Here is a 24,828-nt window from a genome sequence, read left to right on the forward strand (position 1 = left end):
GTGGAACACTTGACGCCTTATTGAGTCCTTGCCCCAACAAATTGAGGCTGTTCTTAGGGCAAAAGGGGCTGCAACTCAATATAAGGAAGGTGTTCCTAATCTTTTGTACACTCAGTGTATATTGTCAGTGTCACCCAAGCACTGACAGTGCATCTCCAATGAGGATTTACCCCAGTGTTTTACACAAAAGCCTCAGACTTGTTTCCATCTACGCAGGTTGGCAGCCGTGTCTCACTAGGCCATGGCTCCGACGGATCTGCTCTGACATGGAGCCAAGGTTAGGCCACTGGTACTTTTCAGCTGTCATTTACATAAATGGCTGTGAACACATTTGATGGTTAACATCGTACAAAGCATAGGTCTTGATCATGCAGAGGTTGTGAATTCTGCTCTTCACAAGTCCTCATGGTCAGTCCTAGTTATGGAAACAATTTATCTAGTATAACATCAAGGTGTAGACAACTAGTTTAACACTGGTAACAGCAGAAAAGCAGCCTGAAAGTGTCTGCAATATTTGAGTTAAGCTGCATACTCAAAAACACAATTTTATAATGGCAGGGGTGTTTGATTTCCTTACATTAGCATCATTACATCAATAACGCCAATAAATATGGCGTAATGCCATACTTATATTAGTAACTAGGCCTACCCTAGTTACCATGTGTGGTGACAACAAAACGATGTTTCAGCTTTCCACATGCAGAAATACAATATAATTTGTCTAGAATCAGAGGAGGTTGTTTACTGCCAAAATTAAATGGAATTTCCTACAATAGCCCACGTGTAGCAGTATTTCCATCACACACGTACCTGCATGGGTTGCACAGTTCAACATGCACCCATGCCTATCTCCCAAACATTGAGGAAACGTGAAACTAAATCTAAGTAAATTGATTTAGCTATTCTCTGCTTAACAATACACAGAATTAGGAATTGAGTGCCGGTTAACGTTAACTATGCATGATATCATGCATTTAACTACCTGGCTAGTTAAAGATCACGTCAATGTGCCATCCGGGGGTGTATTCATTACGTCTTGCAACGGAAACAGTTTACCGTTAAAGAACCAAACGGAACGAAACGGACCAACTGAAGTTGAAAAATGTTGAGTTGGAGTGAACGGTTTCAAACGTATTGCAACAGAACCGTCGTAATTAATATACCATACCCCTGGTAGGTTTGTATTGAATTGCTAAATGTACTCTCTCTAGCAACTACAATAACGTTAGACCGTACCCACTGCCACTGGGCACACACTAGTTAAATCAACGTTTTTTCCCCACGTAATTTCATTTAAATGACGTTCAACCAACGTGGAATGTACGCTTTATTGACGTATGGTCTGTGCCCAGTGGATAGGGGTGAAGCCCCAGCCATGTCGTGAGAAAGCAGAGAATGTCTGATGAAGCATGCATTTAACTAACCACTCAATAAACAAAATAACTCGAAATGTTGGCATCCTTGCAATGCTTAAAATGTGCTTGTGTTCGCTTGGCAATTGTCATCTACTGCCTCCGGGCAGGCTAGCTAACTAGCTACCACCATACAAACTACAATGGTTCTAATCTAGAACTCAATTCAGAACCGCACTCACCAGGCAATGCAGTTTTGCGTGCCGCCGTTCTGACTCCTGTTGTTGTCCACGGTCCCACGATGCTTTAGGTAACTACCTAGCTAGACATTTCCGTGAACACAACAACCATATTGCTAATTTTGTCGTTTTTCAGAATGTCTTTTTTTCTTGTTTTTCTCTTTATCGAATCACACAATGTGCCCGAACCCCGGGAACATTTATGACTCTATGCTATTAGAACCAATGAAAAGGAAAGAGAACCTTGTAAGTACCCGCCCTATACGTTCTATGGCTGCGCAGTACAGCTTCTGCGCACATCCTGCCGCGTGCATCAAGGCTTCTGTGTGATCGCTATGCGTGCAGGACGACCGCTGATACTGCGGAGGGCCATGACTCCGTTCACTCAAAAGCAGGCAGTGCAGGCGACGACTCTGATGTCCTGTGTTGCTCTGCTCACTTGTGTTGTTATGAACCAATGTGGAAACCCACCTCAATTTCAGAGCAGCCCTTTAGGTTAATCGGTCTACATAGCAGAACATAATCAGCAGTCTGCCTGCTTTAGGTCTGCCCTGGATTGCTTCTGCCTCGTGGCCACCATCTTAGTTGCAAGAATCAAGGACTGGAGGACAAAATGGTGGCTATTTTTTTATGTGCTCCAGCAACTGCACCACTTTACATCATACCAGTGAAGTAAAATACCACAATGACGTGCCATGTCCTGGTAAGGACAGTATTTCAAACCTATAGTTGAATTTGTACAAAAAAGAGAAACCACTCATGTCATCTATGAGCAAGTGCCTTACTATAGACCAGTTACTGCTATTCACTGTCGTTTGGGGTATGTTTATTCCAAAACCAACTGCAAAGCCACAATATTTAACCAAGCAATAGGTTGGAATGGTGCTATTGATAAGATAAAAAGTCTACATTAAGGGTTGAGAACATCATGGGTTGTCAAGGACCTGTACACACCACTCTTTAACCAACAACTAAGCTACCCCCTAATGTAAAGCATTCTTCTGTCAAATCAATCCAGTTAAGAACTAAGCCTATTGGGTTTGGCCAGTAAAACTAGACTCTCTCCCTAAGATACAAATTGAGGGCCAGTATGGCATAAACAATAGGAATTGTGTAATACTATATGCACCTCCAATGCAACTTGATAGCCAGTGGTATGACCTGAGATGGTTTGGACTGCATGGTTCTGCAAACCAATATGCTATTTACGGGTGATTTAAGAAGAAACAAATCAAGTCAATCTATCATTAGAAACTGGTTTGACAAGGCCACAAATTGGACATATTCATGAACAAGTGGGGGATCTGTAAGAGGTTCAATGACGAATGTGTCTTTTGGACAAATAACGAGGCAGGTAAGATGGGAGATGCTGATGTCGTGGTCAACACAAGTAACAAATGCACTTTTCACACTAATCATAGAATGCACAGTGCATCACGTCACCAGTAGGTGGCCATCGTGCTGCAGAACTGCTATCCACATTTGTTTTTTGCTCTAACCCTGAGGTCAGCATTTCCCTTGAGTGTGGACATCGTGAGGAACAATGACCCAAATAAATGTAACACCAGTAAAAAAAAACATTTTAAAAAGAGACAGGCCTGCAAGCAAACTGTCACCATTTTATGGATGAAACAGCCTGATTGAATTTGTGTACAGTAAGTTAAAGTGGGTGCGTCCATGATGATCAGCATAGCTTCTTGGAATGAAGTGTGCTTTTGACTGATCATGTAGAGAAAACCCAAGGCATTCTTGACTCATTACCGATTGGTCTTCGGTGTAAAGACAGGTCTCAAAGTTCGTACAAGCTAACCAATGATTGTAGAGAAGTAAATAAGCTTACTCAGCCTTGAGATCCGTACCCTTAAAACAAATTTCTCTGTAAGTCTCCCATTGGCGTTAATGAATGATTTACGTGAAAGTCTAATTTGTGGATTTAGGGGGTGTGTGAAACTTACTCCTCAGCCTGAACTGTCCACACTTGCGCCAGCGAATAGCTATCTTTTTGCATGGCACCAACTGGTAAGACACTTCGGGAGGGCGGTCAGGTGTGCTTGCAAGGTAGATATCCTGGGTTTGAGCCTCGTGTGAGCCAAATCAGGCGAAAGTGGTACTCGCTAAGCAAGCAGCATGACATCCTTTACAATGGTTCCGTGACCCAGATTTATAGTTGCACTGGGGTCACTTTGAGTAAGTTTGATGGGTGAGCGTAGCACTTGGGCATGTGTGAAAATTACTCCTCAGCCTGAAGTGTCCCCACTTCTGCCTGCAAATAGCTCGTTTTTTACATGGCACCAACTGGTAAAACACTTCAGGAGGCCAATAAGTGTGCTAGTAAGGCAAAGGTCTGAGCCTCAGTATAAGCCTAATCAGGAGGAATTTAGCAAGCAGAATGACGTGCTTTACATGGACACTTATGTAGCCGATGTGGAATCACTAGCTAGTTGGTGGTGCACTAGTATAGGCTATCATGAAAGTGTTGCAGTTTCCCTTGCTTTGCACAGGACATTGCTTTTGTGGAGCAATAGGTAATGCTCCAGGACTGTATTTAATCCGGTATGTCAATGAGTCATGTGCGCGGACCTTCGCGGCTGTGGAAACAATGGCCGTGTTCCTCTGCTCAGAATGGAATGGTTCCAAAAGTGCATACTCAGTCAACAGGGAACACAACCAATAAATTGAGCTTAAATGCACTCACTTAAGCTGAGCACCCCCTGTTGACTGAGTATGCACTTTTGGAACCACTCCATTTGGTGTAAAGTGTGAACTCCACCTATCCAGCGAGCTAAATCATGCGCACATTGTCCCAATCCCAAATCGACCCCACGCACTTGTGGAGATTTGACAGTTTTTTTTTATTTAACTAGGCAAGTCAGTTAAGAACAAATTCTTATTTTCAATGACGGCCTAGGAACAGTGGGTTAACTGCCTGTTCAGGGGCAGAACAACAGATTTGTACCTTGTCAGCTCGGGGATTTGAACTTGCAACCTTCCGGTTACTAGTCCAACGCTCTGTAAGCAATATGGCAATAGCTCCACTTGCTCACCGATGAGCTAGGTGGAAGTTTCACAATGTTGCAAACACCAGTCAAATCCCCAAAAGTGCAAAGGAGGTAGGGTCTGGGGTCGATTTTGGATTGGGCCATTGGATACAATCCGATCCTCTACCTTTCTCACCGAAGTGTGCACTTGCTCATGCTCCCTCAAGGCATTGGATTAGTGTAAGCATTAGTTTCCATTGTATAGACGGCAGTGCCCACTTCCGGGAGAAGGGTCAGGAATCGGGAAGCAGCCCTAGGGAGACCTGCCAGGTGAAGGAAAGGCACAATAGGAGTGACCAGTACAAAGGACAGTGGCGCTGGTCATAACCTTGTCCCCAGGCTAATGTGCACAGTGCATCTAAGCCTGGGACATTAACGATTCAAAGTTGTCCTTAGTGGGAGTGATCATAACATTCTAGAATAGTGACTTGAGTAAAGTATCTGTCATCATTTAATTTGAGCGAATCACACGACTGCGAGATTATGGGGAAGTGTTTGTGGGAGATGATTGTTTGGTAGATTAAGCAGATTGAACCAATGCCTATGCACTGTGAGTTTCTCCTTGTCTTTCTGTATTGGCTAACAAAGGCCAAGTTTGACTTGCTGATCCACCAGACTCTGAGCATTTGGGCAGAAGTTTCTGGGAACAAGATCACGTTTGTCAGAGGCAATTTTCTTTTCCCCCCAAAGACACCTCTGTCCTTGCTACATGATTCTGAACAAGTCTGATCTACTGAATTTCGTGTGTTCAATACTTGGGACACAGATTCATTTAAAAGTCTGAAGCCATGACGTTTCTTTATAGTTGAGAAACTACATCCCATCTTACATATAATTGATATAAACCATCATCCTATGGATCCCAGACATGGTGCTTCTATAACTTGTGTAGGAGGATTGTTTCAGTGTAGGCAACACAAAGTACTGGCAGAAAAGGATCTAGCTGACCACGAGTTGGAAAGTCACAACTGACATTTCCACCTTATCACATTCATCATTAGTTGAAAACCATGACTGGATGGGTCATTTAAATAGGTCAATCATTTGATTTTTAGGAAAATATAAATTTCTTTCAACTTTAATGGCACAAAATTAACATAAAATCAGGGCCAATGCATGTGTTCTCGTTTGGTAGGCAATAAAGGAAGCAACAGTACCATTTGAAAATGTTAATTTACATCACAATGCTACGTGTGGCTTGCATTGGAATCACTGGACTTTGTCGTGCCTTATGGAAAAACATGCTGATCATGTGAACAGATCAGTGGCCACCCGGAGGACTGGCAGCAGAAAACATCTAGAGCAGTGGTTCCCAATCTTTTTCGGTTACTGTACCACCAACTGAATTTTGCTCTGCCCAGACAACCCCTGAAGTAACCCCCCCATGTGCATTTTACCAGTAGACCTACCTATGGTCTCATGAGTCATCTCAAGTACCCCCTGTGGATAGGCTAAGTACCTCATTGGGAACCACTAATCTAGATAACAGAACCATTAAGTGAATTGATAGACAAGAACACAATATAGTGAAAATATGATACATGAGAAAGCCTTCCAAAATGATAAACATTCCTGGTCTGGTAGTTTGGGAACATCTGACCTTGACAGGTTTTTTTGATCTTGAGAAAGACACCATGGTTGTAAAGACTTGGCAAATGCAAATAAATAACATCTTAAATTGTTTTAAAGCAAAATCCCAATGGAATTGCACTTGCAAAAAAACATTTCTAATTACTTTACAAAATGGACAGTCATTGTTACCTCAGACCACCTTAACGCTTTGCATGGGTCCAAATCTATCTGCAAAAATGTTATTTCCACTTGGTCTTTAGCAAATTGTGCTCGACTACTAGCTTCAATAATGCTCTCAGAGCATATTAAGGCATTATTCCCACACCATGGCCTTTCCAGGGGTAATGTCAAAGGTTTAACTGGAAGTAACCAAAACCATCTAAAACATTGATACAAAACAGACCTCAAATTCACATGATCGTAGAAAATACATTTAAAAAATTTCAGTAATTCCCAGTCACCATCTTGATCTATGCAGTGCTACATCAAAGTTCAGAATTAATGACCCACCCACCACAAGAACCATACTGGTTGTAGTTCCTCAATTCATAGCATAAAACACTTGTTAACTGCTCCATCATCAAGGAAACAATCCTAACTTGAGACATGTGCAAGTAACTCGGACTTCCGTAAATCATGAATTGAGGTCTGCATAACAGTGCAACAATTTGTGGTATGTGCATCGATCTCAAGTTAGGGTTCAGACCTCAGGATATAAATACCATGCATATAGTTTCCATTATCCAAGGTTATCGGACCCATGAGAACTCTGGTGCTTCAGAAACTTCTGCAAGGAAGAAAAGGTCTCTGTACACTCAGTGCATTCATACAGCACCTCTGCTGGACCAATGTTTTCACCATTCCCACCCTTGCCATCGTCAATGTCCCCATGACCGACTAAATCCTTTGCATTGTCTTGGTCAGAGTCCAGGTCTGGATTGGAGTCAGCAGTGGGGGATACCCGTCCTTCCATGTCCGTTTCCCCGCTTGACTGACTTGGGTGAATCTCAAGATGGCGCCCTAGAGCAGAAGAACTCCGGAAGCGACTTGGGCAGCGAGGGCACTTAACCATTTCACTACCCGGTTCCCTTTTGTGGTACCGCAAATGCCGTTGGTACACACACAGCAGCCCAAACTTTTTCCCACATTGGTCACACTTGTAGTTCCTCCGTGCCTTAGGAGCAGCGAACACTTCTCCAGTAGATGTGGTTTGTTGATCGTCACCATTGTCACTGTCCAATTCTGTTACAACACCGTCTAAAGATTTCTTGGGTTTTCCTTCAGATGACGCATTCTGTTCCAACACATCAGAATTCAATTGGGAACCACCATCTGGTTTAGAATGCAATGCCAAGTACTTAAGACTTGGCTTCTTCTCCAATTCAGGTTTGTGATACATGGCTATATGCCTCCGGACATCACAGCGTTGTGGAAAATGTTTCCCACAGAGAACACAAGTGTGAAGAGTCCCCTTGTGGGATCTATTGTGCCGAGAAAGACTACTAGAGTGACTGAATACACGGTGGCAGTGCTTGCATGGATGTAATTTTGTCCCAGAGCCTTTTTTATAAAGTGGGGGCCTTCCTCCCTTCCTTGCAGGTGCTTTTGTTACGATGCACTCAATGCCAGTATACCTTCGCCGCCTTTTTACAACTCTTTGTGACTCTGAATCCTTATTTAACTTGTCAATTTCTTCTTGTGTCTGATGGGTAAGATGATGCTCCTTCAAGTCTGTTAACTGTTGGAAGCGATCTCCACACAAACCACAGCGGTATGGTCTGAAAGAGGATGGTGTTTTGGAATCAGATTTGCCATTGTGGGTCTTCACATCAACAGTTGCGTCACTGCTATACTGTTTGGTCACATCGGTAGTAGGGGTGCCGCTGCTGTACTGTTTAGTCACATCGGTAGGGGTGCCGTCACTGTACTCGATGGTATGTGATAGCTCATCTTTCTGAGACTGTTGCTCGATTTTGGATGAAGAGTTCACAGATAATGGTTTGTCTTTGGAATGACTCAGTAAGTGGCTCTGCAAGTCGGAGAGCCAGAAAAAACACAGATTACACTTCTTACAGGGATATGTTTTCTGTATTATGTTCTCTTGACCATTGTCTGACTTCCCCATTTGTTTGAGCCCCAGCGATCCATGCTGCTCTTTTTGATGAGCATACAGGGTCTCTTGTTTCAGAAAGCGTTTTCCACACTGACCACAGCAGTAAAATATTTCATGGGCATGTTCTTGGAGATGCTCCCTTAGCCTCTCTTTATCTGTGAAGATCTTGCAACACAAGGTGCACTTATAACCTTGCTCTAAATTACGATACTGTTGATGTCGTTGTAAACTCAGCTGGTTGTTAAACAATTTTCCACATGTTTCGCATCGGTACTGTTTTAGAGGAGAGACACTGCGGCACTGGGAGTGAGACACTGTGTTGACACGTAGATCAGTTTTTGCTGGCTTAGTTTTGAGTACAATGGTCTTTGAATTCTGATAAGGTGAAAGAGTTGAAGATGGGTTGTTTGATGGTCCAGATCTGTCAACCACTATGAATGTTCCGTTTTCATGGAGAGCATATTCACGGGGAACTTGAAACCCATTGGGTAAACTGTCAAGGGAAAACGAATCTGTTTGTTCATGAGTCCTGAGTCGTTCATGAACAGTAATGTGTTTAACCAAGTCGAGGTAGCGCCTGAAGCCATCCCCACATTCTGTGCAGATGAAGGCATCAACATCTGGTTCAGCGGAGCTTACGTAATCCATTAGGGTGTGTTCAATGATCAAAGTTAAACATGGTTAGTTCCATTCTTCATGAGCACCTTGTTTTGTAGAACTCTTCCTTTGTCTGGTCAGAACTGTGAAAAAGAGAAAAAATAAGTTACTACTTTACCAAACATATGGCGCAGGTGCTGGTCCTGACTAACTATAACAGTTTAATTACAACACCATGAGTTGGAACAAATGATTGGATTCTACAAATTGCCAAGCCTCTCCTGCGCTGCCAAATCGCTACTATATTGGCTTTCAATTCTGTTAGAAAGGCTGACACTTTTTGAAACAAATGAATTAGGTCTCATTCAAATTAGATGGAGACAATTGACACACCTGTATTGTCCGGATACTAGCTCCTCCCATTATCAAAATGGCCTAAAAAAGAGCAGACAAACAGTAACCTTGATCGAAACCTTAGTTTGCTTCCAATACCCTCAGGTCAACCATTTTGATAAGGTTTCACCACACCTAGTAAGGATTGGTGAGTGATCAAGTTTAATGTGACAGTAACTATTAGAGGTTGACCGATTATGATTTTTCAACGCCAATAACGATACCGATTATTGGAGGACTTAAAAAGCCAATACATATTACATATTTTTAATAATGACAATTACAACAATACTGAATGAACACTTATTTTAACTTAATATAATACATACAAAATTTCAATTTAGCCTCAAATATATAATGAAACATGTTCAATTTGGTTTAAATAATGCAAAAACAATGTTGGAGAAGAAAGTAAAAGTGCAACATGTGCTATGTAAGAAAGCGAACGTTTAAGTTCCTTGCTCAGAACATGAGAACATATGAAAGCTGGTGGTTCCTTTTAACATGAGTCTTCAATATTCCCAGGAAAGAAGATTTAGGTTGTAGTTATTATTGGAATTATAGGACTATTTCCCTCTATACCATTTGTATTTCATTAACCTTTGACTATTGGATGTTCTTATAGGCACTTTAGTATTGCCAGTGTAACAGTATAGCTTCCGTCCCTCTCCTCACTCCTCCCTGGGCTTGAACCAGGAACACAGCGACAACAGCAACAGCAACCCTCGAAGCAGCGTTACCCATGCAGAGCAAGGGAAACAACCACAGGCTCAGTGTGACATTTGAAACTCTATTAGCGAGCGCTAACTAGCTAGCAATTTCACTTCGGTTACACCAGCCTCATCTCGGGAGTTGATATGCTTGAAGTCATAAACAGCGCAATGCTTGACGCACAACGAAGAGCTGCTGGCAAAATGCCCGAAAGTGCTGTTTGAATTCATGTTTACGCTCCTGCTTCTGCCTACCACCGCTCAGTCAGATACTTGTATGCTCAGTCAGATTATATGCAACGCAGGACACGCTAGATAATATCTAGTAATATCATCAACCATGTGTAGTTAACTAGTGATTATGATTGATTGTTTTTTTATAAGATAAGTTTAATGCTAGCTAGCAACTTACCTTGGCTTACTGCATTCGCGTAACAAGCTAGGCTCCTTGTGGAGTGCAACGAGAGAGAGGCAGGTTGTTATTGCGTTGGACTAGTTACCTGTAAGGTTGGATCCCCCGAGTTGACAAGGTGAAAATCTGTCGTTCTGCCCCTGAACGAGGCAGTTAACCCACCGTTCCTAGGCCGTCATTGAAAATAAGAATGTGTTCTTTACTGACTTGCCTAGTTAAATAAAGATTAAATAAGTGTAAAAAATCGAACACATTTCAGAGATTGGTAGAAAATGGACGTGCTAATGATTAAACTGATGTGTCAAACTCTTACTTCTACCCCCTCCTTTTTCGAACATTCTGTTAAAAATCGCGCAACTTTTCAGCGTCCTGCTACTCATGCCAGGAATATAGTATATGCATATGATTCGTATGTGTAGATAGAAAACACTCTGAAGTTTCTAAAACTGGTTTAATCACGGCTGTGACTATAACAGATCGTGTCTTTCATTGAAAAGCGCAAGAAAAACTGCTCTCTGAAAGCTAAAAAAGTATTTCCATGCGTCACTTTCATGGGTTGTTAAAATGGCACAAAATGTATTATCGACCTGCATGCAATTCCTACAGATTCCACACAATGTCGCCATTGTCGTCATTTTCAATGGAGTTTTTTCTTGGAAAATCCAACTAACTGGATTCCGTTTCTTCCGGTCTCCACCAGGATGTTTTGAATGTGAACATTGGCAGCCATTGATTTGCAGACGAGGAGCTATTGAATATACATCGCCTTGTAATCATTTTGATAGATTATAAACGTTTACTAATACCTAAAGTTGGATTACAAAAGTATTTCGAAGTGTTTTGTGAAAGTTTATCGTCGACTTTTTTAATTTTAAAAAATGACGCAGCGTTTAAAAACTAATGTTTTTTTCTGAATGACACAGCTTCCATAGAAAGCTATTTTGGGTATATATGGACCGATTTAAACGAAAAAAAGACCCAATAGTGATGTTTATGGGGCATATAGGAGTGCCAAGAAAGAAGCTCGTCAAAGGTAATGAATGTTTTATATTTTATTTCTGCGTTTTGTGTAGCGCCGGCTAAGCTATATCTTTGTTTACATCGCATTCAGGCATTTTGGGGTGTTGCATGCTATCAGATAATAGCTTCTCATGCTTTCGCCGAAAAGCATTTTAAAAATCTGACTTGTTGGCTAGGTTCACAACGAGTGTAGCTTTAATTCAATACCCTGCTTGTGAATTTTGATGCACGTTTGAGTTTTAACGAGTACATTTAGCATTTAGCGTAGCGCATTTGCATTTCCAGGTGTCTACTTGAGACATCTGCGTCTCAAGTAGAAGAAAGAAGTTAAAAAGAAGCAAAAAACATGCAAGTCCACTTTTTGTAGTAAAAAAAAGTTGTCGTTCAACAAGTTTCCCCACAACTAAAGTGAATAGTATGGGCACCCTCAAAATCTTCAAGGCATTTAGACTTGTGCTTTACAGCGCCTTCAAGGCGGCTTTACACAGTGAGGTAAACGGGACACTTATGGCGTACACAGAGTAAAGAAATTCAGCAGGTCCATGACAACATGTGTCCCTTGAGTGTGGCAAATGCACACATCCATTTTGGCTGCATGTCACGTTACTTCTATCGTTCACGTCGGGATATTTCCATGGACTTTCTCTCACACTACATAGCTAGCAGCTTGGTGGCTGGCTGTTTTTTACAAAAAACATGTTACATTGTTAAAGTTCCACAAATGACCTAGCTAGACTATTAGAGTGGAGTGCAGCAACATGCTGTTTCCAGACATTAGGCTACGTTAAAATTGTTGGGCTTCATTGCATACGAGTACAATCATTTAACATCAACCTTGGCTTAGTACCCGCTCTACGAATAATGCAGATGGAAGATGTTAGCAATGACAGATTACCAATGTATATACAGTAGCTACCCTGAGGAAAATGCAGCTTCCCATAGGCCTGTGTGTGTCTTACGAGACAGCTAGCCAACTAAATTTTGTAAAAATCACTTGACAAAAGTGAGGAGAACCATGGAGTACATTTACATGCACACTAATAATTAGGGCTGACACGATAACACTATCGTAATATTTTTTCTATGGCAGAAAAGAAAACACAAAGCAGACCAAACTCTTTGGTCCTTTAAAAACCTGATGTATGTGAAATACAATGTGCTATAACTTGGAAAATAAATAAATGTGACTCAATGACAACATAATCATGCTTGTTTGCAACATTAGGGCTGTCTTCCTAAAGAAATTAAATCTGCTTCGTGTTTGTTTCCTTGCCATGATACCAATGAGTATTGCGAAAATGCATCGTCCCGGACCAACTAATAACAACATTAAACTGATTATGGCAATACTCAGAATTTTGCATTAGCGATGTAAACACTTTACTCTGATTATCTAAATCAGCGTAAGATCCTAAGCAAAGTAAGCACAAACCGTTAAAACACCTAGTTCTTCAGCTGTGCCACCAGAGACTCTGGGTTCACGCCCAGACTCTGTCGTAACCTGCCGCGGCCGGGAGGTCCGTGGGGCAACGCACAATTGGCATAGCGTCGTCCGGGTTAGGGAGAGCTTGGCCGGTAGGGATATCCTTGTCTCATCGCGCACCAGCGCGGGCCGGGCGCAGTGCGCGCTAACCAAGGTTGCCAGGTGCACGGTGTTTCCTCCGACACATTGGTGCGGCTGGCTTCCGGGTTGGATGCGCGCTGTGGTTGGGTATCGGAGAACGCATGACTTTCAACCTTCGTCTCTCCTGAGCCCGTACGGGAGTTGTAGCGATGAGACAAGATAGTAGCTACTAACAATTGGATACCACGAAATTGGGGAGAAAAAGGGGGTAAAATTCAACAACAAAAAAACTAAACTAAAAACAAAAAAAAACAGTTCTTCATAAAATTACTTTTTTTGCATTTTATTATTTGTCCTGAAGAGGGAGCTCTTTACATAGGCTCATGGTGAGCGATAACTTGCTTTGGTGAATTACAGCAAGACTGGACAATATCACCCAACACAACTAAACCAGTCAGGGAGGACAGTGAACTACTGTGAACAAACTGTTACTGCGTCTACGGTTGAGTGCTGAATAGATAGAAGCTTGCCAGCTCAGTAAAGGGCCAAAATGCACACCGGCAATATACTGTTACGTGAAGTGCCATGGAAGGGTGTTGGGTGTCGTGACAAACAATGGATGTGAAGCAAATGCCGTTCTGAGAACGTTAAACTCAGTGGTAACCTTACAGCCCTTTAGTTAAGCCCATGAAAATATGTCTGTTATACCTTGCATTCGGAAAGTATTAAGCCCCCTTGACTTTTTCCACATTTTGTTAAGTTACAGCCTTATTCTAAAATTTCTTACATTATTTTCCCCCACTTAATCTACCCACAATACCGCCTAAATACAAAGCAAAAACAAATTTAGAATTGTTTGTAAATGTATTAAACTGAAATATCACATTTACATAAGTATTCAGACCCTTTATTCAGTACTTTGTTGAATCACCTTTGGCTGCGTTTACAGCCTCAAGTCTTCTTGGGTATGATGCCTCAAGCTTGGCCCACCGGTATTTGGGGATTTTTGCCTCAAATCCTGATTAGTCTCCTGCTGCTGAAAAACATCCCCACAGCCTGATGCTGCCACCATCATGCTTAACCATAGGGATGGTGCCAGGTTTCCTCCAGACGTGACACTTGGCATTCAGGGCAAAGAGTTCAATCTTGGTTTCATCAGACCAGAGAATCTTTTATCTCATGGTCAGTCCTTTAAGTTCCTTTTGGAAAACTCCAAGCGGGCTGTCATGTGCCTTTTACTGAGGAGTGGCTCCCGTCTGGCTACTCTACCACAAAGGCCTAATTGATGGAGTGCTGCAGAGATGGTTGTCTTCTGGATGGTTCTCCTATCTCCTCAGAGGAACTCTGGAGCTCAGTCAGAGTGACTATCGGGTTCTTGGTCACCTCCCTGACCAAGGCCCTTCTCCCCCGATTTCTCAGTTTGGCCAGGAGGCCAGCTCTAGGAAGAGTCTTGGTGGTTCCAAAATTCTTCCATTTAAGAATGATTGAGGCCACTGTGTTCTTGGGGAAGGTCAATGCTGCTGGGTACCCTTCTCTAAATCTGTGCCTCAACACAATCCCGTCTCGGAGCTCTACATACAATTCCTTCGACCTCATGTCTTTGTTTTTGCTCTGACATGCACTGTCAACTGTGGGACCTTATATAGACGTGTGTGCCTTTAAATCATGTCCAATCAATTAAATTTACCACAGGTGGACTCCAATCAGGTTGTAGAAACATCAAGGATGATCAATGGAAACAGGATGCACCTGAGCTCAATTTCAAGTCTCATAGCAAAAGGTCTGAATACTTGTGTAAATAAGGTTTTCTATATCTCTAGAATATTTTATTATTTTGCTAACATTTCTAAAAACCTGTTTTCACTGTTATTATGGGGTATTGTGTGTAGATTTGTATTTTAATCCATTTAAGAACAAGGCCGTAACGTAAAAAAATATGGAAAAAGGGAAGGGGTCTGAATACTTCGAATGCACTGTATTTCATCTTTGCAAAGGGTATTCCTCATGCTCTGTCATCCAAATGTTTTCATAGGCACAAACGATATAGCATGTTACAAAGTAGCGCTTGGTAGCTATATTTTAATGTATGGGTTGTCACTTGTCAGGGACTGGTCCATATTCATGTTTCGCCACCCCCATTTCCCCGACGAGTGCTAGTCAGCTAACTAGCTGTGTCAGAGTACTTGACACCGTTCACTGAGGATTAGTGTTGCCTGGTATCCTTGGGACATCCCTACGCTAAACCCTACCAATAACCCTGACCTAACTCGAAACGTATATGCTTATCTTAATTGGCGTATGGTCAAAATCAAAGTAAGCATTCACCAATTAAAACATCTGGTTTTCTGAGCAATCTTTCGATTTATTAGGACATGTAAACAAGCTTCAAATCGGCGTTCCAGATGTGTATTTGATACGAATCAAATAGGCTTTGCAAAAAATATCACTGTCACGGTGTTAAAACGTTTCTTTTTATTAGCAATTTTCTGCATTTATTTGAGTCCCCATCAGGTAGCCTGATTTCAGTGTCCATGTAAACAGGATTTGAGAAATGTACTGTTTTAAAACATACTATTATATTACTATGACTAGCCACAATAATCATATTGTGTGCATGTAACCATGCTCATTTAAGCTTTTCCTTTCAAGTGACAACTTATCAGAATTCAGTGTCTACAGCCCTACAATCGATGAAAACATAGCTAAATACCAAAACATAGAAAAATGTGTCCTACGTCCGTTGTTTTCCAACTGGCTAGCATGATGCAGCTGTCTTAAGAGGCACATTTTTACTGGAATCTCTGCAGTTTATCCCCACCCAAAAAATTGTATTTCAGGTGCTCCTAAATGTTATATGGTGCTTACATTGTTCTTTCCTCACAATTTATGAAATCAGCTTTATGAGTACCTTTGTAGAGCTGTTTTAAGCGGCACATTTTTACTGGAATCTCTGCAGTTTATCCCCCCCCAAAAAAAGTGTATTTCAGGTGCTCCTAAATGTTATATGGTGCTTACATTGTTCTTTCCTCACAATTTATGAAATCAGCTTTATGAGTACCTTTGTAGAGCTGTTTTAAGCACAATCCCTACATAATTGAATTACATGTTTTATTCCAGCTAACGTTATAATAATAGAAATGTTGGCAGATGTATTGGTTATTGTGAACATTTCCATTCTAAAATCTGATCTAAAAATGCCATATCGGTTGGGTTCTATCAAATAGCTAATTTTACAGCTCATGAGGACTTTTATACAGTTAATAAAAATAAGTAATTAACATTTGAAAACGCTGGAGATGTTAGAGATTTTTAAAATATGTAGCTACCTAAATCAGTTAGCTAGCTATCCATACACAAAAATACACTCGAAGTGTCCATTTTGAATAAATTGGCTAACTAGCGAGCGTATTATAATCTAAACGGGGTACCTTTCACAACCCTGTATGACCAACTATATTTTTGGATATATAAAATAATTTCACTAGATTACCATTATGACAGTCTGGCCAATGGCCATACCATAGTCAGTTAGCTATTCTCTGCCTGTGTAGAGCCAGAGTTAAAGCATCGTGACAGCTGTCTTGATACCAACAAAATGTCGGGCTGCTGCTAGCCTCCAACTCTGCAAAAGCTATTTAGCTAGCTAGTTAGAAAGAAAAAAAGTATGTATTTAAATGAAATGCGGACATGTGTGCGTGAAATGCCTTGCAAGGAGACAACCGGCTGACAGCAGCAAGATAGCTAGCTCAATTATTCGCTTTTTTTGCGCAACAATGATGGCACCGCGACTACTACGTTAGCTAGCGTAGATTGCGCGAGGCCTATCGAACCGTTCATAAAGCTAGCTAGCAAGGTTAGATACCACCTGTATCGGATCGAACTCTGGAATGTACTTACCACATTTCTAAAGTCCGATTAGTATAGACGTTCTCTGCCCATTCGTTATATCGCTCCACTTATGTTACATTGCGAATCGTGTTGTATCCACCGGTTCCCCGCTAGTTCTTCCCATTTTTTCTACATAGTAATTACAAGAATCCGGAGGAGAAAGGGGCGGAGACCATCAGCCATTCTTCTTCTTCTTCGGTATTATGGACGTTCGCAAACAAATATTATAGGTGAATGCCGCCACCTACTCTAATGGCTGTGTATCACCCTACTATTATGTAGGATGAATTTGTACACTGGGAAAATTTGCACTACCAACAAACCCATTACAACCTCACCACTACTCCACTACATTGGACCTATCTGATCCTACATGGGGCCCAGCAGCCTGGGAGTAGAGGACATTATCGCTCAAAACATCTCTAACTCTTTTGCAATAAAATCTCGTACATCCAAGTGCTTCTCAGCAGCTGCCACCAGAACATCTATACTCTGTAATTTACGTTCCATTCTTGCAAAAATCAAATCTTAACTCTGCATCAACACTCAGTAGTACAGACAGTGTCTTCTTTGTTTCAACGCGTTCTCCAACGGTTCTGCGTAGCACCAAACGAATCTTCAACTTCAGTTGATCCACTTAGTACTTAACGCCACTCCAGTTCTCACTCCTTTTAACGGCGCCCTGTTCCAGAGAGGAAAACATGTCATAGTTCTTGTCCCCAGTCGTGTGGTGCAGAGCGCACGCTCCCTCTGGAAGGCAGGAACGCAAAACATTTGCACGATTCCACTTCGAGTCACTTTAACTGACCCAACATTCCCCAACCTCTTTACCACCCAACCTGACACCACATATGGATCTGCTAGAAGGCAAGGATCCATTCTCTCCAAAAATCTCACTCCACTGGGCAAGAATCTTCTTTGTCATAATCACGATGATGATCAAACTCTGTGTTCTTCACCGCACCTGCCACCGCGGTTAATTCATCCTCACACTGATCACATTCAATTTCCTTCTGGTAGCTCTTCCAAAAGTTCTGTGTGATCCACCTTTCCATGTTCATTCAAAACATGTTTCACTTTTCTCCTTTTTTTCCTGTCCGCCATATTCTCCTTCATCGATCTTCCAGATGGCTTGTGCTTGTCCCCATTCCAAATTTACTAACAATACACTATATATACAAAAGTCTGTGGACACCCCTTGAAATTAGTAGATTCGGCTATTTCAGCCACACCCGTTGCTAAAAGGTGTATTAAATCGAGCACACAGTCATGCAATCTCAATAGACAAACATTGGCAATAGAATGGCCTTACTGAAGAGCTCAGTGACTTTCAACATGGCACCGTTATAGGATACCACCTTTCCAACAAGTCAGTTTGTCAAATATCTGCCCTGTTAGAACTGTCCCGGTCAACTGTAAGTGCTGTTATTGTGAAGTGGAAACATCTAGGAGCAACAACAGCTTAGCCGCAAAGTGGTAGGCCACACAAGCTCACAGAACGGGACTGCTGAGTGCTTGGCGGATGCCAGGAGAACGCTACCTGCCCAAATACATAGTGCCAACTGTAAAGTTTGGTGGTGGAGAAATAATGGTCTGGGGCTGTTTTTTATGGTTCAGGCTAGGCCCCTTAGTTCCAATGAAGGGAAATCTCAATGCTACAGCATACAAAGACATTTTAGACGATTCTGTGCTTCCAACTTTGTGGCAACAGTTTGGGGAAGGCCCTTTTCTGTTTCAGCATAACAATATCTCAGTGCACAAAGCAAGATCCATACAGAAATGGTTTGTCTAGATCGGTGTGGAAGAACAAAGACTGGCCTGCACAGAACCCTGACCTCAGCCCCTTCGAACACTTTTGGGATGATTTGGAGCGCAGACTGCAAGCCAGGCCTATTCCCCAACATCAGTGCCCGATTTAACTAATGCTCTTGTGGCTGAATGGAAGAAAGTCCCTGCAGCAATGTTTCAACATCTAGTGGAACGCCTTCCCATAAGAGTGGAGGCTGTTTAAGCAGCAAAGGGGGAACCAACTCCATAATAATGCCCATGATTTTGGAATGAGATGTTTGACGAGCAGGTGTCCACATACACTACAAAAGTATGTTCCACTTTTCTCAATGTTTTCCTGTCCCCCATCTTACTCCCAGACCTCATGACCACTCCATAAGCTATTATTTCACCAGTCTGTCCTGTAGACTCATACACTGTGGCTGGGCTGACCATTATTCTTGTGATACATTGTGGCCAAAATATCAGTTATAGCCTTGACCCTACTGAAGCAGAAATATAGCTAGGTTGACTGAAGTTATAAAAACAGGCTACCTTGAAGGACACCATCATATCTTGCCTGTAGCAAGTTGAACTTCTACAAAATGTGAAAGGATTAAAGAGTTGATCAAGTCAAGTTATATTCAATTAGATTACGTTGTTGATGATGATGGTGGTGGTGATGATGATCATCAGCATCATGAAAACATTTATTGTTCTAAAGCTGCAAATGCATGAAGTTCAATTGTAAGAGAAATGGTTGGGGGAAAAAAAGGTTAAACTTGTTAATTGCTTCCTCCCTCATTGATCTAATAACATTGGACAGGTCAAAGCAATACAGTATGAATTGATATCCAATCTGTAATTTAAAAAACATGACACTGATAATCTTAAATAGATAGGGATGTATTTTTGTCATGAGCCAAAGGTTATTTATTTTCAACTTTACGTTTCCATTTATTCTGTCTAACTGTGACAGAGCTTTGCTGCCACCATGTGGCATAGATGGTTATGCGTTCTGGAGATTTCTGGAAAATAGAAATGAATAAGTAAGTAGTCGTCTATTCAAGCATTTAATAACATCATACAAACATAAAAAAGTATACAAATGCAAACATATACTTCAAAGTATTAAGGAAAAACAACATTCCTTCAATAAAACAATGCACGTTTAAATCACAGAAAATATTAGCCTCATTTGAACAAAAACAAGTATGTACAAAAAGTGTCTTTGAATGAAAAGACAGACAATTTATATCTTCAGCTTGAACAATGACATGTCTGTATCATACAAATTATTCTTATCTTATCCAGTATTCTCTATTATCAGTCTACCCCGCTTTCAACATGTGTACATTAGTAACTGTATTGCCCATACAAAAACAGTGCTGAAATGTGTTCACAGACCCCATCATTTCTGAGTCACAAAAGGTTATTGAAATCAAACTTGTTGATTTGAATTCAGTCCTGGAGATGTACCTTGTTAAAACTGAGTACATGCTCAGCATTCAAATTCTGAAATCCTGCCTTAAACTTTCCCTTAAACTAAGTATCGAGCTGTTTGAAAACATTATTGAATTACCTTGATGATAAGGGGCTTCTAATGTTTGTATTTTCTTTGCTTCTAAGGATGTCAATCATGTTATCATAAAGCCAAAGTCAAATTTCCACATTGTGTGGTCAATAAAGTTTTTCTCATTATAATATAAGACCTTATACCTCAGCATCAGAATAGGACTTCTCCTTGCTACGGCTTGTGAGTCCAGAGTTTGTGTAGGTGTGGTTGGACTTTGACACTTCCTCGGTGAAGGCACTCTCCAGAACCGTCAGAATAGACTTGCGCAGCTTCTCCTTGAAGTCCTGGCCCATGAACACGTACAGCAGGGGGTTCAGACAGCTGTTGAGGAAGGCCAGGCTGGTGGCTATGGGGACCCCGATGGTGGTGACGTGGTCTAACGTGTGGCTGAACTCAGCGGCCGCGTTGTTCACCATCTCGATCAGGGCCATGATGTGGTAGGGGGCCCAGCACAGGAAGAAAGCTGTGATGACGGCGACAATGATCTTGAATGGCCGCCCGGAGTGGCTGGCCAGGTTGCGTTTCCTCTTGAGCCGGTGGATGATGACGGCGTAACAAGTGACGATGATGGCGAAGGGCACCACGAAGCCCAGCAGGAAGCGGGTGACGATCATGGCCTGATGGCGGAACACTCGCAGCTCTGCCACCTCCGTTGTGTCATAGTCATCCGAGAAAGCAAAGTTGTTGAAGCAGTTGATTATTTCTTTGTTCTTGTAGGACGCCCCGATGTCCCGGAAGACAAAGTAGGGGGAGCTGAGGACCAGGGCCCACAGCCAGACACCCAGACTGATATAGGATGCCTTGCGTATGTTCCGATGGTTCTGGGCCCAGACAGGGCGCACCACGGACACACACCTGTCCATGCTGATGACCACCAGGATGTAGACGCTGGCGAACATGTTGAAGAAGCTGATCGTGGAGTTGAGCTTGCACATGAACTTGCCGAAAGGCCAGTGAAAGTCCATGGCTGTGTAGGTCACGCTTAGAGGCAGGAACACTGTGAAAAGGAAGTCGGCCACAGCCAGGTTGAGGAACCACACCGTGTTGACCGTCTTTTTCATCTTAAATCCCGTCACCCAGATGACAAGTCCATTTCCCAGAACCCCCAGCACAAAGGCCAGGCAGTAAACGATGAGGGACATGATGTTGAGGGACTGCCGGAGCTCTGCGTGCTCATCAGGGTAGTCCTCATAGTCATCTGTCGAGTTTCCTGGCGATGAGCCGTTGTGAGACAGCTCTTTCCAGATCTCAGGATACAAAGGAGTTGTGGTTAAGGCCATCATTGTGTTTGAGAACCTGAGAGGGTAAATACATTTTTTTGGTTTATTTTCAGGGAAGATGACAGTATGATAATATGCAGTAAATTAATTATGTGCAAAGTTGTCTAATCTGCATAAACCATTTAATATTTTAATATTTAGTATGTTGTTCTATTGTTTGGATAAATGATCTTCACCACTCTTCAGGCATGCTGCCTTACAATTGATTCCCCCCACTACTTGCTGTTCTTATTTACATCCCCTAGAGTTCACTGACACACTTTAAATGTGCCGATAATGCATGAATTTAGCAAAAAAAATGTATTGTGCAATAATGTGAAATTTTGCTCAACATTAAAATATTGAGAGAATGTTGGAGGAGTTGATCTGAACAAAAATACCTATTATGTGCAAAGCTGGTTGCCCAATCCCCATATATACCGGTAAGTGAGATATGTATTTCACAGTGTAGCCTGTCCGCCTTTGTAGTGCAATCCATCACAGAACGAAGTACAAGAATGAATGCAAGTTGTGCAACACTGGGGATTCTGACAAGTAGCCCAATGTGACGAAGCAGATAGACAGTCATAATTAAAGTATTTCTCTTTAACTTACCCTCACAAGCCACAAAGGTAGATTTTTTTGGAAACCCCAAGATCATTATAAAAGTCAAGAACGTGCACTCTATAATTCTTTTTTTTTTTGGTGAGTAATTAAGGAGAGCAATTTGTTCAGAGTTTCACAGCCTATCTTCTATACTATGGAATAGAACTGTGGAATGAGGTAGGAATGTTTTTCATATAGAATGAAAAATAAAATGTAATTCAGTTGATATTTCTCATCTAGTTGGATAATGCGTAATATGCCTATTAAATGCACTGTTTAAGTTACCTATTTATCCTGTAAGAGTAATTTATTGATTTAGTATTGTTTATTCAAATTTGTTAGAAGGAATTATGGATTAATTCAGTATTTTTTTTATCACAGTTCATACTGTTATTATAGCATTTCTTTCCAATTATTTGTTATTAATAAGTTAATGTTACCCTCAACTGGTATATCATGATCATAAGACAAGCTACACATACAAATTATATGAATGTAACTTTTGCTCGGGTAGTCTGTTTATTCGCAAAGTTTTTAAAAGGGATGGTACAGAATTTATATTGTTCTATTCGTTCATCAACTATTGACGTAGAAGCCTACAAATACCAATGTAATCTGATTACGCCAATGAATGGTGATTTTTTTTATAGACATACCTTGAATAACGTGTATATTCAAACCAGAACAGGCGAACGGCTTGAAGGACTTGAAGGACGTTGTCTGGCACGAAACGGCTTCGACTACACTGCTGTAGTCAGGAGGGCGCAGACTGTGAAGTATCTTGAAGTGTGTGACGTCAGTTCTTAATTTGTTCCGCTGGAAAACAAAGTTGTAAGATCCACTTCACATTAAATGATTTTCGAATGAAAATATCGACATTCGGTGCAAGAAACACATAATTCAACACGTAACAAATATACATTTTTACGCAATGTTTGTTGGCTAAGTGTTTGTGTGTAGAGAAACGCATGGCTTACCCACAATTACAAAATTAATTGAAATGTTGACACACGCATCAAGCTATATATGCCGCGTTCACATGCTATTCGGAACCAGGAAACTGATTCGTTGAACACTGCACGTGTATAACTACAACTATATAGCAGGTTGTACGTTTAAAAGTGTCCTAGTTCCGACTATCACGTTAACGCAGCACAAAACCAAGGAACGCTTGCTTTTCCTTGCCGTGGAGGAGAAATAGGGAAATGTGGTTTGGAATCTGTAACCAAATAAAATGGGTGTTCCTATGGGTACATTCAAACTTGAATAGCCTATTGGAGTATCTATAGATTTGTTGGTGATTTTCAGCATAGTTTGTGGAGATGTTTTAGGTTGCAATTAGTCCTATCAACAATATACACAGAGTATAGAGGAGTGGGAGGCCCCGGTGCACAACTAAGCAAGAGTACAAGTGCATTAGAGTGTCTAGTTTGAGAAACAGACACCTCACAAGTCCTCAACTGGCAGCGTCATTACATAGTCAAAACACCAGTCTCAACGTCAACAGTGAAAAGGTGACTGGGATGTTAGCCTTTTAGGCACAGTTCCTCTGTCCAGTGTCTGTTATTTTGCCCATGTTAATTTTTTCTTCTTTTTAATGGCCAGTCTGAGATATGGCTTTTTCTTTGCAACTCTGCCTAGAAGGCCATTATCCCGGAGTCGCCTCTTCACTGTTGACGTTGAGACCGGTATTTTGGGGGTACTATTTAACGAAGCTGCCAGTTGAGGACTTGTGAGGTGTCTGTTTCTCAAACTAGACACTCAAATACAATAGTCATTTACAACATTAACCATTTCTACACTTTATTTCTGATACATTTTATGTTATTTTAATGGCCAAAAAATGTGCTTTTCTTTCAAAAACAAGAACATTTCTAAGTGACCCCAAACTTTTGAACAGTAGTGTGCATTTTTTTATATTCCTCTCTGCACTGCCGAGCATGTGACAAGCAACTGCCAGTCATTTGGTGCGGCCACCACAGCTCTCTCAAATGGCAGGTTACTCCCTCCATTGCTGTGTCCACTAAAGTCCTGAACAGGACATTATGGGCATAATGTTGCCTCTGCATTTTAGAAATGAAACCAGAAGCTCTGGTGACACAGACTAAGCCTGTTGTCTGGATCCAGCACAACATGGCCATACTTTATGTAGTCTTTGTTTTTAATGTGTATATTTGCTAAATATATAGTGCTACATTCAGGCACAATTACCAAGAAACTCCAGTATCAAGTTGACCCCATTCTCAGCATTTACTCAGTAACTGTCAAGGGCCTGTTTTACTGTCAAGGGCCTGTTTTACTGTTTTACATTCATCTAAAGAATCTATTGTGTCACATACAATAATACGGATGTGTGATATAAAATATAATGGGACTATGCAAACAGCAAAGGTCACTTTCTTATAAGCAACTTCCTCTTTTATAATTCCTTTGATTTTGAACACCCAGACCTACTGTCATACACAGGTTATTTTATCTCCGTTGTTTGGTGAGATGAGTGAATTACACAAGTGCACTAAAAGCTAAATGTTACTATCAAGTTACAATAGAAAAGCATATATTTTATCACCTTGTCTGCTCTGTGTGATTAAAATCTTAATATTTAGGCCAGCTGCGAATGTGTCATTTTGTCATTCACCTTTTCCTGATTAGTGTGGACTTTGTGGTGTTTTATAACGTTTGCAGAATATTGCTTCCACTGACCTTTTGACACTTTCTTTAG

General features: G+C 41.3%; 3 protein-coding genes across 5 annotated transcripts in view; all 3 read right to left on the reverse strand.

Moving 5' to 3' along the window:
* LOC110538037 (uncharacterized) overlaps positions 1–2,201 on the reverse strand; it is a 40,808-nt gene extending 38,607 nt beyond the window's left edge. Inside the window, exon 1 of one of the 2 annotated variants that reach the window (XM_021624604.3) lies at positions 1,595–2,201. The gene's annotated coding sequence lies outside the window, so the exon portion shown is untranslated. The remainder of the gene's footprint in view (positions 1–1,594) is intronic. The other variant, XM_021624595.3, reaches the window with a different exon arrangement.
* A 3,490-nt stretch (positions 2,202–5,691) lies between these two features.
* Positions 5,692–17,045, reverse strand: si:dkeyp-84f3.5 (C2H2-type zinc finger protein). The gene is made up of 2 exons (XM_021624811.3): positions 16,908–17,045; positions 5,692–9,054 (listed from the first exon to the last, which is right to left on the reverse strand). The coding sequence occupies exon 2, from the start codon at positions 8,960–8,962 to the stop codon at positions 6,941–6,943; it is 2,022 nt and encodes a 673-aa protein (XP_021480486.2). The 5' UTR covers positions 8,963–9,054; positions 16,908–17,045; the 3' UTR covers positions 5,692–6,940.
* Positions 17,046–19,725: 2,680 nt separating this feature from the next.
* Positions 19,726–23,299, reverse strand: LOC110538268 (chemerin-like receptor 1). 2 transcript variants are annotated; one of them, XM_021624985.3, is made up of 3 exons: positions 23,084–23,299; positions 22,763–22,922; positions 19,726–21,537 (listed from the first exon to the last, which is right to left on the reverse strand). In XM_021624985.3, exon 3 carries the CDS (start codon positions 21,522–21,524, stop codon positions 20,379–20,381), a length of 1,146 nt encoding a protein of 381 aa, XP_021480660.3. In that variant the 5' UTR covers positions 21,525–21,537; positions 22,763–22,922; positions 23,084–23,299; the 3' UTR covers positions 19,726–20,378. The 2 variants fall into 2 exon arrangements, with proteins under 2 accessions (XP_021480660.3, XP_090049177.1); XM_090193051.1 differs by lacking the exon at positions 23,084–23,299 and having other exon boundaries at positions 22,763–23,036.
* Positions 23,300–24,828: the final 1,529 nt, after the last annotated feature.

The sequence above is a fragment of the Oncorhynchus mykiss genome, chromosome 2 (assembly GCF_057628025.1).
Source record: "Oncorhynchus mykiss isolate SJ-2025 chromosome 2, ASM5762802v1, whole genome shotgun sequence".
NCBI classification, from domain to species: Eukaryota; Metazoa; Chordata; class Actinopteri; order Salmoniformes; family Salmonidae; genus Oncorhynchus; species Oncorhynchus mykiss.